The sequence below is a fragment of the Anopheles gambiae genome, chromosome 3 (assembly GCF_943734735.2).
Source record: "Anopheles gambiae chromosome 3, idAnoGambNW_F1_1, whole genome shotgun sequence".
NCBI classification, from domain to species: Eukaryota; Metazoa; Arthropoda; class Insecta; order Diptera; family Culicidae; genus Anopheles; species Anopheles gambiae.
Window position 1 is genome coordinate 87,534,755 of NC_064602.1, and position 17,638 is coordinate 87,552,392.

At 46.5% G+C, this 17,638-nt stretch overlaps 2 protein-coding genes across 5 annotated transcripts in view; both read right to left on the reverse strand.

Moving 5' to 3' along the window:
- Positions 1–11,172, reverse strand: part of LOC3291384 (protein cortex) — a 44,769-nt gene extending 33,597 nt beyond the window's left edge. For both annotated transcript variants that reach the window (XM_061655492.1, XM_061655491.1), the window contains exon 1: positions 4,584–11,172. In XM_061655492.1, coding sequence (XP_061511476.1) covers positions 4,584–4,637 — 54 coding nt within the window. In that variant the 5' untranslated portion in view covers positions 4,638–11,172. The remainder of the gene's footprint in view (positions 1–4,583) is intronic.
- Positions 11,173–13,079: 1,907 nt separating this feature from the next.
- LOC1281007 (structural maintenance of chromosomes protein 5) lies at positions 13,080–17,393 on the reverse strand. 3 transcript variants are annotated; one of them, XM_061655489.1, is made up of 6 exons: positions 17,246–17,393; positions 16,901–17,043; positions 16,685–16,826; positions 16,063–16,619; positions 14,013–15,987; positions 13,080–13,933 (listed from the first exon to the last, which is right to left on the reverse strand). In XM_061655489.1, the coding sequence occupies exons 2-6, from the start codon at positions 17,002–17,004 to the stop codon at positions 13,553–13,555; spliced, it is 3,159 nt and encodes a 1,052-aa protein (XP_061511473.1). In that variant the 5' UTR covers positions 17,005–17,043; positions 17,246–17,393; the 3' UTR covers positions 13,080–13,552. The 3 variants fall into 3 exon arrangements, with proteins under 3 accessions (XP_061511473.1, XP_061511474.1, XP_061511472.1); XM_061655490.1 differs by having other exon boundaries at positions 16,901–16,982; positions 17,250–17,392; XM_061655488.1 differs by having other exon boundaries at positions 16,901–17,392.
- Between the last annotated feature and the right edge of the window lie 245 nt (positions 17,394–17,638).

Sequence of the window (17,638 nt, forward strand, 5' to 3'; positions counted from 1 at the left end):
ATCGACCAAAACATTGAAAAATATTAACAAATGCACAACAAGAAAAAGAGTTATAAAAAGGCAATAAAAATATCAAAAGAAAAAGTAAAATTAAAATACAATCATTCGAATCATTTCATTCAATTGACTAATCAGCAAAGCTTATTCGCAATCCGCAATATTTCCAATGTGTATACCATTCCTGGTTAACTCGCACCTCGCCCATCGGTGCAATTACCGATCACTGTTATCTGATTAATGCCCCCCACTGGTAAATGTTACCTCTGCAACGGCAATTGATCTGCTAGCATTAGTCTTCATATCTGCATCTCACTACAATGTGTTCTTGCTTTGGAAAAATAACACACATACGTACTACGTACATCTGTTTTGCCCAACCGTAATCGTACGAAATGCGAACGACAAACCCAATCATTACGCGCCAAACCCCTTGGCCAACCAACGAGCCACCAAAACGAGAGTATCATTCGAAACGCAACGCCCCAGAATACCACCCCGAAAGATACCGCCCATTGCTCCGGCCAGCACGATCAATCGTTCTGTGTAGCATAGAAATTACATAATTTATGATCGCGGAACTGACCGCAAGGGAATGGCTGCCACGCGTGTATTAAAAAAAAGCCCCCGGTGGCACAAATAATATGTAGGTGGGATGCTACGTCTATCTGTGTATATGTGTGTGTGTGCAGTGTAATGTCCAGTTCCCAGTTACGGGAGTGTGTAATCTTCTTCCGGAGCGAAGGGAATAAGCCTGAAGAGACAACACAACAAAATCATCCCGCTTGCGATGTAATGGTTTAGCAATGGGGCAACAATTGTTGCTCCAGATGCTTCGTTATCAGTAATCTTTGGGTTTGGGAAGAAAAAGCGCTAAATTGAAGCGCTAGACACAAAGTACCGACCAGCGTGCCAAGCGCTACACTGTACCTTCTTTGTAGTTAATTTGAACTACCAAACCACGCTCGTGATTCGTGACATTCATGTTTATGATCCGTGAAACAAGTAATTCCTTGCCGACCGTAGCGAGAGGAGCTGCTCCTTGGACGATTGCTAATGCTATTTAAATTACGTATCATTACAATAAAGGTTAATCGAAACCAGAGCAGAAGAAGCGATCCTGGCTCGCAATGTTGAGGAGCAGCAGCAAACGTGGAGCAGAAGTGTTCTCCAACTCCAACGGAACGAGTCGTCGTCGTCGTCGTCGTGATCGCACTTCCACCAGCCCAGCCCAGCCCATCATGATCAAACGCGGCACTTCAAACTGCGACTCGCTTCAGCTCGCCCGCTGGTAGCTGTGCTAATGGTGCGGAATGAATTGAATTGATTCGGATGCGGAATGATACGGACTTCATTTGTTGATGATTTAATTTTAAGTCCTACGCGGCGCGCCGGTGGAAGGATGGCTGCGGTACGCTAGTGCTGGGGCCGTGACTGACAACATGCATGACACTTGCACAAAATGTGAATGGGCGCACAAATGTTTCTCCCGAGGGTTTCTCCTTGAAGATGATGGAGTACGGTAAAGCGGAATGGTAGCGAAATGGTAGCGAAATCGTAAAAAAAGTGGCAACAAAACTAAACAACGGTGAAAGCTCCTCTCACGGGCAAGCCGAGTCACAGTGAGCCTAGTGTTTGAGTATACCGGGGCAAACGTGTGAATGATTCATTTTCAACAAATTATGTTTTTAAATGTCGCGCTTAAGCTACTAAAGATGCTCACTGATTCAATTCTAGTAATAAAACATAAATTTTTCATTATTATGAATAAAGTACTGCAGGGTTTCCGAGTCAATTTCTAATGATTACAACATTTTTCATTGCTTGTTTTATCACAGTCAAATATTACATTTGCATCACAATAATTTTTCAGTTCTTCCACCTAATTTTTAATACGTTTTAGGCTGGAGTGAGTTTGAAAGTTCTTTGCGATGTGTTGAAAATCATGTCTAAGAATTGAAATTTTACTACGATGCAAATACACCATTTAACAGCTGTTGAAAAACATCATAGACGTAGTGAATAATGATGTGAATTAAAAAACTCTGTAAAATGACCTTTCAATCGCATTGAAATAGACTGCTAAAATAGGGCTGGCATAAAATGTGTCATACCAGATGGAGCAGCGATCACAAGCATCTACCCGATGGGAACATCGTGGAGCATTCCCCCGAAAGTAACACTATTAAGCATCGGCGCAATAAGCCCGAGCTAGTTAGGACTAAAACTAGGGAGTCCAGTACAGTTTTGGAAGGCATAATTTTATGTAACCACGAGTGCTTTATGTTGAATACAAATAATCTTTTATTTTGCTAACAAATCGCTGAAACCCATAATGATAAGCAGTTTGAATTGTTAGTTCGTCCGAATATCACCCTTTCTGCTACAAATATGACTGTAATACATATTTTACTTTATAAAACATTAAATTATAATGTGTCAATCTTTTGAAAAATGGATTAAAATGTTGTTTATAAATTATTTTCAATCGCTAAAACTGAATTTCTATCACTTGGTGCACATTTTAGCCCCACTTTACCCTTTTTAGTTGGGTTATAATCCTTTCCACACTCGTCTCGGGATCACGATCGTCCACTTTTATGTGTCAAACGTGCAGTGTGTGTTAAAGTGACGTCTTGGTAAAACAAACAACTACTTTACCCAGCGGCAATGGTATGGCCTGTCACATACTCTACACCCAGTGTAGCGACAGAAACGCCTGCAAGCAGTACCAGCAGTGCCACTTGGAGGAAAACGATACAAGTTCATTTGACGCCCTCCTTATGCGCGACATGTCAAGCACCGTCAAGCACCGAAACCAATAAACTGTACACCGCCAATCGAGAACTGTTGCTCATGCCTTCCGTTTTTGCACCACAACGCTGTGAAACCGTTGGCAAAGCAGGGATTGTTCAAATTTGTACATAATTAACTTTAACATGACACCCGCCAACAGCATCCTCGGGATGGAGTGGAGCGAGGGAGTTTAATTTCTGATTAACGTAAAACGGTGACGTTTCGTGGAGCGGGGAAAAAAATCAAAACCTCTCCCCATACGCGGCTTTCTTGCACAACCATTCTTCCCAGGAGATGATTTATGCATACGCCTACAGGGGGTTAGGGTATAGCGTACACGGCGAATCATTTTTAAACGCTTCCGCACGATCCGCAACGAACCTCATGCGAACGAAGGATATATGGTTGTTCGGTATGCCGGCAGCATTCCAGAAGTCATATGGTACACAACATTTTAACGGTCTCGGGACACTAAGCGGGGGGGTGGACGAACAAACGACAAACGAAAGAATGATCGTTAGCTGTTTATCCCAAACCCCTCCACCCTGAGGGGAATAGTTTGAAGAGTAAGCGCATAAACATACAGGCCGCGGTTGTTGTGATTGTTTTGTGGGGTAACACGATACAGAGAACCAACCCGAAACACCCCTCCAGCGGCCGCCTCTATCCATTGCTGGACAATAAATTTTGTCCAGATTTATAGCAATCATTTTGTGTGTGCAGTTTTTCCCCTAACATCAATGGTTTTCTCTCCGTCTTTTTTTGCTGTTGTTGCAGAAATCCCATCGAAGCTGTGCTGGCATTCCCCACCGATCCGGTACGGCGATACGGCGATCACTTTTCGGCTCCAACTTCTTCCAACCCAACGGAGTAGCAGACGGGGCCCGGCAGATGCAAAGATTCGGTACAAATGATTTTGCTATTATTTATCGGTACAGAGTGCCGCCGGGAACGATTCGGCATGCCCGGTGTACCCGAACCACAACCGCCGAGACGCTGAGTAATTGCCCGAACACTACCGGGACTAAAGTGGACGCAACGGCGCCTGGGGGACTGTTTTGGCCTCGACCACCATCACCTCCATTCCATGGAGGGTTTTGTTGATCCGATCGCATCCGAATGGTTCATGGATTTCACCAACCCAAACGATCACCACCTTGTGTGTCTATTTTCAGCTTCTATTCTACTACTCTACAGGTTGATTGGGACTGTAGGATGTAAACGCAAGACTTGTACCTTTGTGGTAAGTGTACACGGTACGGTGCGCGTCCTCTGCACAGATGCTTCCCTGCGGGCGTGTAATCTCGATCGACCTCACCGACCACCTTTCGATAGAAATAACACGCCCTCCACACTACTCCCTGTGTTTTCGAAGCGTTTCACATCATCGTTCACTACACCTATTACAGGAACCGCGGAAGTGTATAAAGCAAAATTTTCAATCGAACTGGGATTTTGTGGACCAGAAGATTTCCATTCTGCGTACGATAAATGCTACTGGCCTACTAAGTCCCAACTTGTTTGGAAATGTGTTACAACGACGACGACGATGTGTGAGTGTGTGTATGTTTGCTATCCTGTTCCGAAGATCGGTTTTCTGCCTGTCTGCACTGTGTTGGGATTTTCGAGAGACATTAACGTTTCCTTGCCAGTGTCATTGCGAGTGCACCTGCTTATCAATGCTTACCCATGCAACTCGCAGTTAAACACACTTCGTAATGCCCTTGGAAATCCCAAAACGTTGCACGTCACCACCATATCACAAAACCAGTGCAGTGTACACACTTTACCTTTTCGATCTCGTTCAGCCGGTTGTTGGTGCGCTTCTTTACCGCGAATGCCATATTCACTTAGCTTTGTCTTCACGGACAGACTAGTACACACAAGGGGACGAGGGTAAAATGCGTTTTTTTTTTTAACTTTGTGTCCTAAAAAAACTGACTAAGACGGACGAAATGAATAAGTACGATGATAACTGTAGCCGATAAAATGATGCGTGTCAGCCATCCGGTGGTAGCTGTGTTTGTGAGATAACAATAGGATTGATCGCGTGTGACAGATCGTTAGCCCGAGTGATCGAGTTATTAGTGCGTGTGTGTTTTTTTTTACAAAAAAGCTTACAGTGGCGGTCAAAAAAAGGAATACGACGTGATTTAGACATTAAATCCTTTACACTGCTGGTGCTTTTCATTAATTTTAAGACAAGTTTTGTGTTCCTTGTTTTGTGTGAAGGCATGTGTGAAGTGTTTTTTGTTCATGATTTTTATAGAAAAATACAATGACTTACTTTTGAGTTTTATCATTTTTCATTTGCTTTATCCCTTTCTGTAAAACAACAAGTACATAAAACAATGAAATTGCTACCACCAAAGGTCTACGCCAGGGGGACATGCTTGCCTGTTATCTATGCAACTTGGCGCTAGAGAGGGCCATCTGGGACTCGGGTTGGAGACTACGGGAATCTTCTATAAGTCAACCCAAATCCTGGTATACGCTGATGATATAGGCATCATTGGTCTGCGGCTCTCCTAGGTAGCAGAAGCCTCCCAAGGGATCGAGCAGGCAGCAGAGATCCTCGGGTTGCAGATAGGCGAGGCAAAGACCAAACAGATCCAAAAGAAACCAAACCTACGTAGGTGTGACGTACACATAGGTGAACGCACTTTTGAAGTCGTCCCTGAATTCACCTATCTCGGGTCAAAGGTCACCAACGACAATATTATGGAAATTGAGTTGCGCGCAAGAATGCTGTCTACCAACCGGTCATTCTACAGCCTCACCTCAAAGCAGCAGTTCAAGGAACTTGTCGCGACGGACGAAGCTGGGACTATATAGCAGCTATATAGTACCAGTACTCACATACGCCTCTGAGACATGGACGCTGTTCAAATCTGATGAAAACCGAAATCTTTACCATACCGTCTTCCCATCTTACCTACGATGTGAGAAATGATCGGCAAATATATTCTAACTAATCTGAAGTGATATTAAGATCAAACATTCAGCCTTTTAGTACTCCTAACAGCATGTTCAAAAGATCATTAATCTCCGTTTTGGATCACATCGTTTGATCTTGGATTATCTCAACAAAAACTAAACCAACTGGATGATTAGGTTTATTAAGCCAATGCAATTAATCAACCCTTCAGAAGCGACCTCCAATTATCATTTTTAACAGCTCTACACACGCTTATTACAATCGTACCACACGATAGCACACGCTTAATCTTAAAGTCATTTGCACTATTTAATCACATTGCTCCCCTTTTTTAATAGGCCTTCCACTCCCATTTAAGGACGGAATTAATGCACCAGAGCAACAAAAAACCTAAATCTTTCATATCATTCCCAGATTAGATCGCTTTCCCTTGGAGCCTTCTTGCAATCGTCTCCTATTTCACAGGTGCTCCTAACCTGCGCAGCCCGCCAGCACTCGAAATGGTTCACCGATTGGCGTTTAATTTGTAACACACCCAGCAGCAGGTCGACCGAACGTCCGTGCAAGTCATAATAAACGATATCAAAAGAACCAAACGGTTTCCCCGGCGGACCCGGTGGTCACCGATCTGCCGGATAAAGATGCCGCCCGATTCCGAAACTCAACGACACCATTACACGTTGCGCGTTGCGCTAGCCCGGGTGGTTTGCGTATTGCGGAATGACTAAAACCGGCAGGACGTCCCGGGTGGATCGCGTTGACAGTGATTGGTAGCGGTCATTTGCGCGCCCGACTCTGTGCCCGAGTGTGCTGAGAGTGCCCCCGTTGACGGTGCTGGCCGCCGAAGATAATTTGTGAATAATTATGTTCAATCGAAGGGAACTGTGTCTTTCTCTCTTTCTCTGACAGTTGTTCGGGCAATCGCCACATGCTCCTTTTGCCTAGTGAACGGCAGACCACCCTTACGGTTGTGTCATTGCGTTGAGGCCCAACCTTGCGCTGGCCGCTGTCATACCATTGGGATGCCGAAATGATGAAGCGTATAATTATCGACATAATAAATGAAGTCATTTACGTTTATCTTCACCCACCTCGGGAGCGCACTGGACGAACACGACAAACCACATCGCCTCATGGGGCATTCCAGAGCTGGTTCGCCGAGCGAACTACACGATAAGATGCGCGCAAGTCCTTAACTCTGCCCTCGAGGGAGCACAGAATCAATTAAAAATTTAATAATTTTATTGACACCCAAACGATTCTTCTCGGTGGAATCTTATCGAGAGAGCCAATGTCACTCCGTTGCGCATCGATCAGGAACGTAATCAGGAGGCTGATGGTGCGAGAGAACTCCTCTGCAAGAAAAAGGCGTTGGGCAAGTTTAATCGATCTGATTAGCATATATATTGCTATCTTTACTTGTCAAGTTAACATTGCCAGGGTGCTTTTTAAGGATCGGAGTTACCAGGAACCTCTTCTGCTCCGCCTATCTTATCACTCACAAGTCTTATAGAATTACATGTTGCCACCAACATCCAACTAGCATTTAACGTCCGATGTCATTGTCTTTGACTAATTCGTTAAGGAGTGCCTAGAAGTAAGTCGCCTATAAGAGAAGAGGCAATTATGCTTGTCCCGTAGAATGTGACCCTAAACAGAATCCTCATGAATGTTAAGAAAGACCTGATATTGATTCTGGAAATGTCGTTTAAACGATTTCCATGTGTATTCTTCAGTTCATGAGGTAGATGTTGTTACAGTCATTATTGCTACTTTCATCGGTAATATCCTTTATTCCATCATTGGAAAACATTACAGATTCATACTTCGTCTAACGACGTATATGTGAAAGGATAGCTGCGATGCAATATAACCAATAATGTGAAAATATCTAATGTACCAGCTCTATATAATAAATCAATTATTGCCTGTTTCTAACGGAGGTTACAGATTTAGAGTAGTCTGAAATATCGTTTCAAAAAGAGATTCGGGATAGCATTGAAAATGTTCCGAATATCTTCAGCATCAGCTATCACTTCGCTCACCAGCTTCCTTGAGCTTTATTCTCTGATATAAAGCCATCTCAATTCAACTCGAGACTCAAGTCAGGGTAATTGGACTGAACTGATGGATTCTGAGGTTCTTTAATCTCTCCCTGGAGCAGTATCACTAACTTTAACCACTACAGGAGTACACTATTAGTCAGATAGCAAAAGAAGAACACATTGTTCTGACAATATGCTGACAATGATAAGAATAACACAACAAAATGACATACTCCTTCACAAATTGTAATTTAGATATTGCTTATAATCCCTAGAACTTGCTACGAAAGCTTTCTAATAACGATCTCCGAAAGCTCAAATTGGCTGCTACAAGATTTGGTCTAAATGAAACATATTTCAGCTATCAAAGACGCTAACAGATTTCCATTGTAAGTCCGTTTAAATCTGGCATTAAAGAATTATAAACACCTTTGGAAGCAACATCTGATAAAGCGTACTGCACGAAATGAGAAAATTGTCACTAGCACAGCATCTTAATTCCGTAATAACATACATCATTCTCTAATCAACAGCTTACTTTGCACGATAACTCATCTCTGCCCGGCTCATGTCCGTCGGCTATCCATCCACTCCCCGTGTCCTCGTATCGATTTCATACCAACAACGACGCCCCAACCCAACCCAAGTGGCCGATGTCGATGTCAGACATCATGATCTGACGTCTCGGCGTAACACCGGAAGCGAAACGAGCCAGCGGTCACTTAATTGCACCACATAAGTGACGATTCCGAGCGTCCGCATCCATTAGCATGCGTGGTGGCCACTCCACATGCATCCAATCACCCGCTGTCCTCTCCCCGCCGTGCCTGTTGTCCCACACTGTGATTGATCCGGGATAGAAAAGATGGATGCGAACGCACCCCAACAGGGGATCGCGCGCCCGATTCACCCGATCGCCCCGAGGGCAAAATTTCTTTTCCGACCGACCGATTTTGCTCCCCAGCTCCCCCGCCGACTGGGTCGAACCGATCCGATCGGACATGCTACGTCTATTGACCTGAGATCCGCATTATAATGCCACCCCTCCAGGCGAGGGGAGAACAGGGCTCGCGCGCTAAGTGCTCAACAGGCGCTACAGTTTGATAATGGTAGCGTTGACGAGTAATTTGTCCACCGTTGAAGCGAGAGGCGGTAATTAGGACGCGAATGCAATTACGCGGCGAACTACCCGGCGCAGGATGATGCTGCCGGATGACGGCCCGGGGACGCATTAGCGGTACGCATCATCATCATTTGGCAATTAAATCAATCTGCTCCATAATTGGCACATTCGCGGCATGCTGCTCTAATAGGATTAATTTTATGGCTCCTTCCAGGGCCCCAGTGTCGCTGTGTCGCGCAGGACGATGTTTGCCGGCGACGGGTGACAGGTGATGCGGCCTGGGGTTTGGGTTGTTGTGCAGGCGGATGCACAGCTCCACCACCATCGAAAACCCCGCTCAAAAGTCATCATTATCATCAGCCGATCGATCGGGGAGTGACATCGAACATCGGGCTACGGGGCGCGATAAGAAGCCATGAAAACGCCATCCCCAACGATCGTTTTTCGACACCCCGGCGGTTTGGGCTTCCCTTCTTCTTATTTTTTAATTGACTTTTCGTGTCATGTTCTTATAAATCGTGCCAGCTTCTGTCCGCACCGTTTGACATAAATAGTATGCGCCCGCCCGCTGCCTGTCTTGTTTGTATTGGCGATCGCTATTAGCCATTTCGCGATCGATCGATCGCGATCGATTGCGCGGAACGGCGACGACGACGAAGACGACGATCGAACGGTTTTTAATCTTCGCACCGGGAGTGTACTGACCGCTTGCGGTGTCGTCGTCGCGTGTGAGTACGCAAATGGTTGTCGCGTTATCTTGAGCCCGCGTGAAACCAGCTCGCGCGGTCCAGGGAGAACCTGTTGCGCGGCGGCACGGTCGCCTTGTAGTGGTGGTTTTGCGCATGATCCGCATGATGGGACGACAAATTCCTACACGCAGCCGATAGTGGCCGAACGAACGGTTCTTCGTGAAGCACGCGGATCTGTGGCGCAACTGCCGATGAGAAAGTTTCGGTACGCAACGATAGCGAAGGTTACCTGATAACAGCGGTTGCATTAATGGCAATATTAATTTTAAAGCAATACATTAAAAGCCCTGGGGAAGCGTGGCATGGTCATAAAACATACGTACATCCAACGTTTACTGGCATCAAATCACTATCAACATTCTTTCTATCTTCCCGAGAGCGAAATTTCGCGATTATTTGTATAATTTGTACCTTTCTTTTCTAGCAAAAGATACAGAGGCACGCGTGTTTGGAGTCCTTTAACACTTTAAGCGCCGTGTCATATAAATTCGCATGACGGTTTTGCTCACCGTTCAGCTTTGCACTTGACGCTCAGTGATTCTCTTGAGAACGAATGGGGTAGGAAAGAGAGAACGAGAACGACATGTGCTACGCCGCTTATCGCAATGAAACAAAAGAGTGATAACAATCGCACGAGAAACTGTCGCTCTCATCGCTCTCTTGCCATGCGCTACGTGCTCACTCAAAAACTGTGACGTCAGGCTGGCGGTCAAAGTGTTAACTTTGATTTACGATCTGTTCCTACATACACCTGTTTGCTGCAGTTATTCGTTTTGAAATACTTTTCTTTGCCTTTAATATTGACTGTACAAGTAACTAATAAAAAAAATCAAACGAAATTATGTGTTATTTTGAGTTTGAGAAATTTAATCACTATATGTCAACACAACCCTATTCTCTCACGCTGCTTCCAATGCCAACCGAGGAATACTGATCCGAAATATGTTTAGATTTTTAAAAGGACAGCTTTTTATAAAAAAATATTGTATGGGATGATAACGGCATAATTGCAGATAATCTACAAATCTACAGAAGAATGGAGAAGTAACGTGAAATGTATTATTAAGACAAGAATGGAACATAGTAAAAACATTACAGGAAAATTTTAAAATTAAATTCGAATGTCATGGTATCATATTCTTGCGTTGATCGAGCACGAGTTAGACGGATGGTAAATCACCGTTATTAGCCTTTCTCAACTATTTGAAAGTCGCAGAGGTTTAACGATAAGAGATTAGAAAATCACAAGACACTGTATTTACATGTTTATGTTAACAAAAAAACAACTAAACATTATGATCATTGTTTTTAGTTTCATTACGTGCCTTCCAAGCGTCGAGAAAGGGAAAAACTTTCGAAATTGTTGGGCAATATAGGTCGGTAACAAATGGAAATACTCAGGATTCAGTATCGTTGTCTTAGAATCGCACAAGGTAGCATGAAGTCGACTCACAACATGTCACTCGAAGTGATGTCCGGAGTGATGCCGCTAAAGCCTCGTTTTGAGCTACTATCGCTTCGCCTTTTCGTCCGCTCTACAGTATCAAATCCCTTGATAATCGAGAACTTTAAAACACTGCAAGAGATAGGTTCTAAATGCAAAATCATGAAGGTCTATCGTGATTTTGTTTCTCTACAGGTGCACCCTAGTAGTTTTCAAAACATTAGTAGTGCCAGCTTACCAGAGTCCTACAGTTCCATTTTAAGTGTAGATACCTCGTTGAGAGAGGCAATTAAAACTATCCCTGATAATCTTCGCTGGATGACAATTCCCAACATTTTTGTGGAAAGACATGGCCAACCAAATGTAAACCATTTTTACACTGACGGATCCTCATCAGAGCAGGACATTGGTTTTTGGTGTATATAACACGTGTACCGAAGCATATTTTAAATTACGCCAACCATGCTCAGTTTATGTAGCGGAGCTCGCCGCAATCTTTTATGCCTTACTGTTGATAAGTGCATGCCCTCCGGATCAGTATGTAATTTTTTCAGACAGCCTAAGTGCTCTTGAAGCATTAAAATCCGTGAAGGCTATTAAGAGCCCAAACTATTTTGTAAAAGAAATTCGAAAAGTCATTAGATCCCTGTTTGAAAAATCGTTTCGAATATCCCTGGTATGGTTGCCTGCTCATTGCGGCATCTTAGGAAACGAGAAAGCAGACCATTTGGCCAAGAAGGGTGCTTCGGAAGGGTCTTTTTACGATAGACCTATCCTCCCTCACGAGTTCTTACGAGCCCCACAAGCTTTCTGCATTGCACGCTGGCAGGGCTTGTGGGACACGGATGAACTTGGGAGGTTCCTGTACTCGATCTCTCCTAGAGTTGCTTTGAAACCTTGGTTCCGCGACATCTCTGGAGAGCGTGCATTCATTCGAATGATGTCTAGACGTAGGTCTAATCATTTCGCATTGGGCGCACATCTCCAGCGTATAGGACAGATCGACACAAAAGCATGTGGCTGCGGCCTTGGATTTCACGACATAGACCATCTTCTATGGTCTTGCGTGGAATATGAGGCTGCACGACCCACTTTGTTGGATGCAGTCGAAAAACTGGGAAGATCTCCTGGTGTTCCCATCCGGGATATACTAGCTGGGTCAGACTGGAGCCTTCTAGGGATCATCTTTGAGTTCTGCAGGGCTAACGGATGAACTGTGTAATATTCCTATAACAGATCTATTGTGGCTGGCTGTGTATTGGTTGGTCGTTGTCGTTGTCATGCACTCTCACGCCGATGGCATGGATCGCGGGGTGCTATGGAGGGACTTGCTCCCTCGTAGCATCTTCGCGGTTTTTGGCAGCGGGGTGCGGTCATGTATCATCGTCGTGCGGCTTGCTCTTGCATGGCTGGCTGAATGTGTTATGTATCCCATTCCCACTCCATATGTTTGTCTTTGTGCTACATGTTGTAAATCGCTAGTTTGCTTGTGATGAATGACTGTACGTATGAATGAATGAATGAATGAATGAGCGTGGTTTGTATGGATGTTGGGTCAGCTACAGCTTGAGACAGAAGGTCTTTGCATGGACGAAGTCCTTGTAAAGAGAAACTCTTCAAAAAGAGTTCCGCAAGAGTTCTCAAAGCACCTCAACTCTGCTACCAGAGGCAAGAATGCAGAATGATGCAAACTAACCATCCCGAAGAGCCCTGGAATATGGATTGGATTAAGACCCCTGCAATGCCCACGGACAAGAGCGGACAACTTCAACGGACAAGAACGAACCAGAAGAATTCGAGCAAGCCTTGGCAAATTTCTTTGATTCGTTCATAGATTCTTATTCCGTTCATTCTTAGCTTTAGAGCTTGGTGAAAATAGTAACGTGAATGTAATGTAACCATGCAAAATCACGGAAAGTATTTTCAGCTTCAGAATCGTCAAGGATTTGCTCGTTCAAATTGTGAAACATTGTTCGTTAGGCTTGGATTGTACTTGAATTTAAAACGATTTATATATCGTATCGTGTCGCACCTATGAAGTACATGCTAATACTAAGTAACATTGTAATGGTAATGATATGGCTGGATTCAATTGATGTGATACTGATTCTGAACATTATACATTACTATAAAAACTGTGCGTTATGATCTAACAATGTTTATCTGTCATGTAACAAAGGTGTCTAAACTCCTGCGTAATATTGCTAACGTCCAACATTTATCCTCAAATAGATGGATTGTCCGAAACAATGACTATGGAACAAGAGTGTAATAATAAATATATATGTCTAGATTTGAACCTGAAATAGACGCCTTATGATGCTACTAGTTCTTGGAAAAGCATAAAGGAAACGAAAGAAAAATTACGCTTTCAACTAACCCTAGTAACCCTTACTTACAGTTTAAACGCTTGTTTGTGTCTACACATCCAAAAATTTGTCGGCACAGTTGTTACCCCCGTCACGGCTTCACATCCGGTATGAACACATCCGGATTCGCGATGTACTTCCCATTGTGCACGACGATCACGTTCATCTTGGCGTTGCACTTGAGCCGCGGCAGCAGCTTGGGCGTGACGAAAAAGTACTGCGACTGCCCGGTGCGGCACGTTTCCTCCACCAGCATGTTGAACACTTTCCGCTCGTTCGTCGGATCCATACCCTGGTTGATCTCGTCCACACACCGGAACGGTACCTGCGTCATGTGCTGCAGCGAGAGGGTGTAGATCGCGATGGCCACCGCACGCTCCCCCCCGGACTGTAGCTTCCGATCGAGCGCGCTAAGCTTCTCCTCGTTGCGATACTTCACGTAGATGCGGATGCCGTACTCGTCGTAGTCGCGCTGCAGAAAAAAAGTAAATTTGCATTTAATAAACACGAAATAACATCTCAATGTCGAAACATGTTGACCTCTCTCTTACCTCTCCCTGCCGGATCAGCTCCACCTCCCCGGCGAAGCCCATCGAGCTCATGAAATGGGAAAACTTCCCGTTAATGCACTGCACCACGCTCTGTATCTCGGGGTACCAGCGGTCATGCAGTTCCGCCATCTGCTGCTCCAAAGTGGCCACCGTCTGCTCGGAACAGGCCACGCCCGCCCGCAACTGCTCCAGCTGACGCTTCTTCTGGGCGTACTCGTCGGCGACCGACTCGTTCGCCTGCGGCAGACACTCGAACCGGACGCGCAGCTCCTCCAGATGCGCATCGACCAGCTCGATCGTGTCGGGCAGCTCGGTAAACTCTTTCCTGTACGGGAAGTCCGGCTTGTCCGGCGTTTTGTTTGCGCACAGTGCTCGCGCCGTGCTGTTTTTGTCGGACGATTTTGCCTTCACCTCGGCCAGCTTTTTCTCCACGTTGGCCAGCGTCTTCTTAGCCGACTGGTAGGCGTCCTCCAGCAGCCGAAAGTTTGCCTCCCGATCGTTGTTTCGCTCCTCGAACAGGCGTATCCGCTGCTCGAGCAGATCGTGCTCCCGGCTGGCGGCTGCGTACCGCTCCAGCGCCGCCACCTTCCGCCGCTGCTGGTCCAGCAGCTGCTCGATGATGGTGCGGCACGACCGCTCAAACTTGACCTTCTCCTCGTCCACGTTCACCAGCCGGGCGGTCAGCTCCTTACACTTTTGCTCCTGCCGCTTCACCTTCATCTTCGTCTGCTGGTACTTGGACAGCTGCTCCTGCAGGTCGCGCTTCTGCTCGCGCAGCTCCGCGCAGCGCTCCTGCAGCTCCTTGATGCTGTTCTCGATCTGGCCCCGCTGGTTGCGGATCTTGTCACACTCGCGCACGAGCCGCTGGTGCTCCTGGCGCTTCTGCGCCAGCAGCGCGTGGTCCGTCGAGCGGTTCAGCAGGTTCAGCGTGCGCAGCGCATCGCTGCGCGTGGATTTTTCGCCCGTGTAGCGCGATTTCGACACCTGGAAGCGGTGCGACGGCGTGAAGAACAGCCCGATCTCGTCCGGCAGGGCGGACACGTACTTGGCCGAGTCGGCCCCACCGACCGGTATGTTGTGCAGCCCGTACAGCTTGCACAGCCCGTTCAGCACCGGGTATGGGCCCTGCACCATATCGATCAGGTAGGTGTGGAAGCCGAAGCGCTTCAGACTGCCGATCGGATGCCGGGCGGTGTAGTGCAGCTTGTCCGCCGGATCGCTCTGGATCGCGTTCACACCGTCGATCCGCAGCTCTTCGCGCGTTTTGCGCAGAAACAGATTCATGTCCTGCGTACTTTCGCACGTAAACGCGATCAGGTCGCGCACACCGATCGTATTCTCCAGAAACTGCACATTCTCCAGCGCCGGCACATTCAGCTCCAGTATCATCGGCTCGTAGATCTTCCCCTGGAAGAGGTGCTTGTGCTCGCGCAACCACAGCACCGCCTTGTACGTGCCCTCGAAGCGTGTCTGCAGGATGCGCAGCTTGTTGCTGGCCACGTTTTCGATCGTTTCGATGCTGCGCTCGATGCTCATCATCTCCGGCTTGAGTTCCGTGTCGATCTTTTGATTCAGCTCCTGCCGGCGCCCCATCAGCAGATCGTTATCGGCCCGAATTTTGGCCTCCTTCCCATCCAGCACGGAAATCTCCTGCCGCACCTGGTCCTCCGACCCGAGCGCGGTCGCCGAATCGGCACAGTCCTGCACGAAGGCGGCCAGCATGACCTTGGCCTCGTCCAGCTCGGTCTTGCGCTCGTCTGCCTTGGCGAGTGCGTCCATCAGCTCGCGCTTCTGCTTGCTGATGGTATCTTCCAGCCGTTCCGTCTTTTCCTCCAGACTGTTGATTTCGTCCGTGCTGCGCTGTCCGATCGCTACCTGTTTCGCTTTCGACGTTTCCAGCTCCTTCTTGCGGGCGAGTATTGCTTCCATTTCCTGCTTGAACTGATTGTACTGCTGTTCCTTCTCTTCGGTGCATCTGTAAATGTAAAGGCCAAACGATGGAATCGGTGAGAAAACTAATGTCACGGTTGGTGGGCTGCTGATGACTCACTTCTTTGCCAGCTTTAGGTCCTTCAGCGTGGCCGAGTACAGCAAAAACAGCTCCTCGTACTCCAACCAAGCCTTCCGGGCCATACACACGTGAATCTGCTGCTGGAACTCTTCGCGTGCCCGCATCGACTGCAGCTGTGCCTCCAGGGCCTCCAGCCGGGCTTCCAGTTCGCGCACCCGGGCAGTACCTTCCGCGCCCTGGTTGGTGCTCTTTTCCTGCAGCGAACGCTTCTCCTTCAGCTCCTCGAACCATTGCTGCACCTCGGGCGTACACACGGACGACTGCGTATTGAGCAGCAGTTCGCGCGGATTCATCTTGGTAAAGTCCTGCACCCGGTCCTGCGGGAGAAACTGGCACAGATTGTCCACCTGAATGTTGAAGGCACGGATCTGCTGCAGGTACGCCTGCTGGGACACGGTTTGGTTGTCGATCTCGAACGTGCTCTTGGCGCTGTGATCGAACGACCGGCTAAACCACCGGACGGCTCGCTCGTTGTTGCGGTAGATCGAAATCCGGATCGTGGCGCTGTCCTTCCCGTTCTTGATGTAGCTGTCGATCTGCAATGGGAAAGGCACATACATAAACAAGCTTTCACGTGCCTTACGCTGGCTATATATATTACGTTATCACATCTGGAGAGTAGCTTGCAGTTGCCACCCATCCCGAGTACGATGCCGGCCACAATGGCTGACTTGCCGGTTCCGTTTGGGCCAAGAATTATGTTCAAATACTCCTCCGGGTACAGCACCACCGAATCGTAAGTGCTGAAAAGGATTATAAAGATTAGAGCACACACTTTCGAAGCAATTACAGCAGCCATTCCAGAAGATAAACATACACAAAGTTCTGCAACGACACGGACGCTATCTTCCCTACGATCGATGTAGACATGGTGGACTGTTGGTTTGAACACACTGAGAGTTTTGCGCAAAGTGGGTTCATTATACAGGTGGGCTTATCCCGAACAATTTGACAGCCGTGCTGTAGAAAAATGAAAACGAAATGACAGGAGGGGATTCGATCATTTGTTGATGTATGCGTGTGAATTCCAATGGCTGTTTTGGTTGATGTGTCGTAGTGTAGGTGAAAAACTACGTATCACAATCGAATCCCCTCCTGTCATTCGTTCGTCCAATATGGCCTTCCCGCCAAACCTATAAGCCCACCTAGTCCCTATACCCACTTTGGTTTTGCGGTTCAAATAGCAATTCAATGGCAAAATAACACAAACTATGATCAACACACAATCTTTACTGTTTCGTTATTTTTCGCGCGTTGCTGCGGCTTTGAAATTTTGCTCCAGTAAAAAAAAACGTCAACAAGCAAATGACAGCTGTAGCCAGTGTGGCCAGATTATTTTGGCACATTTCGGTAGGAGCACCAACATTTTAATTGTAGTTTTCGGTAGGTTAAAACTCGAAACTCAGTAACAAAAAATAATATGCATCCTTCATCTAGGATATGAATAAGATTTGGTTCAGTGGTTACACAAACGAAGGTTTTTATGAAGTGTTGATCTGAAAATTGTATCAGGAATTCTAAGCCAAAGAAGAACTAAGATGCACATTTTCTTCTC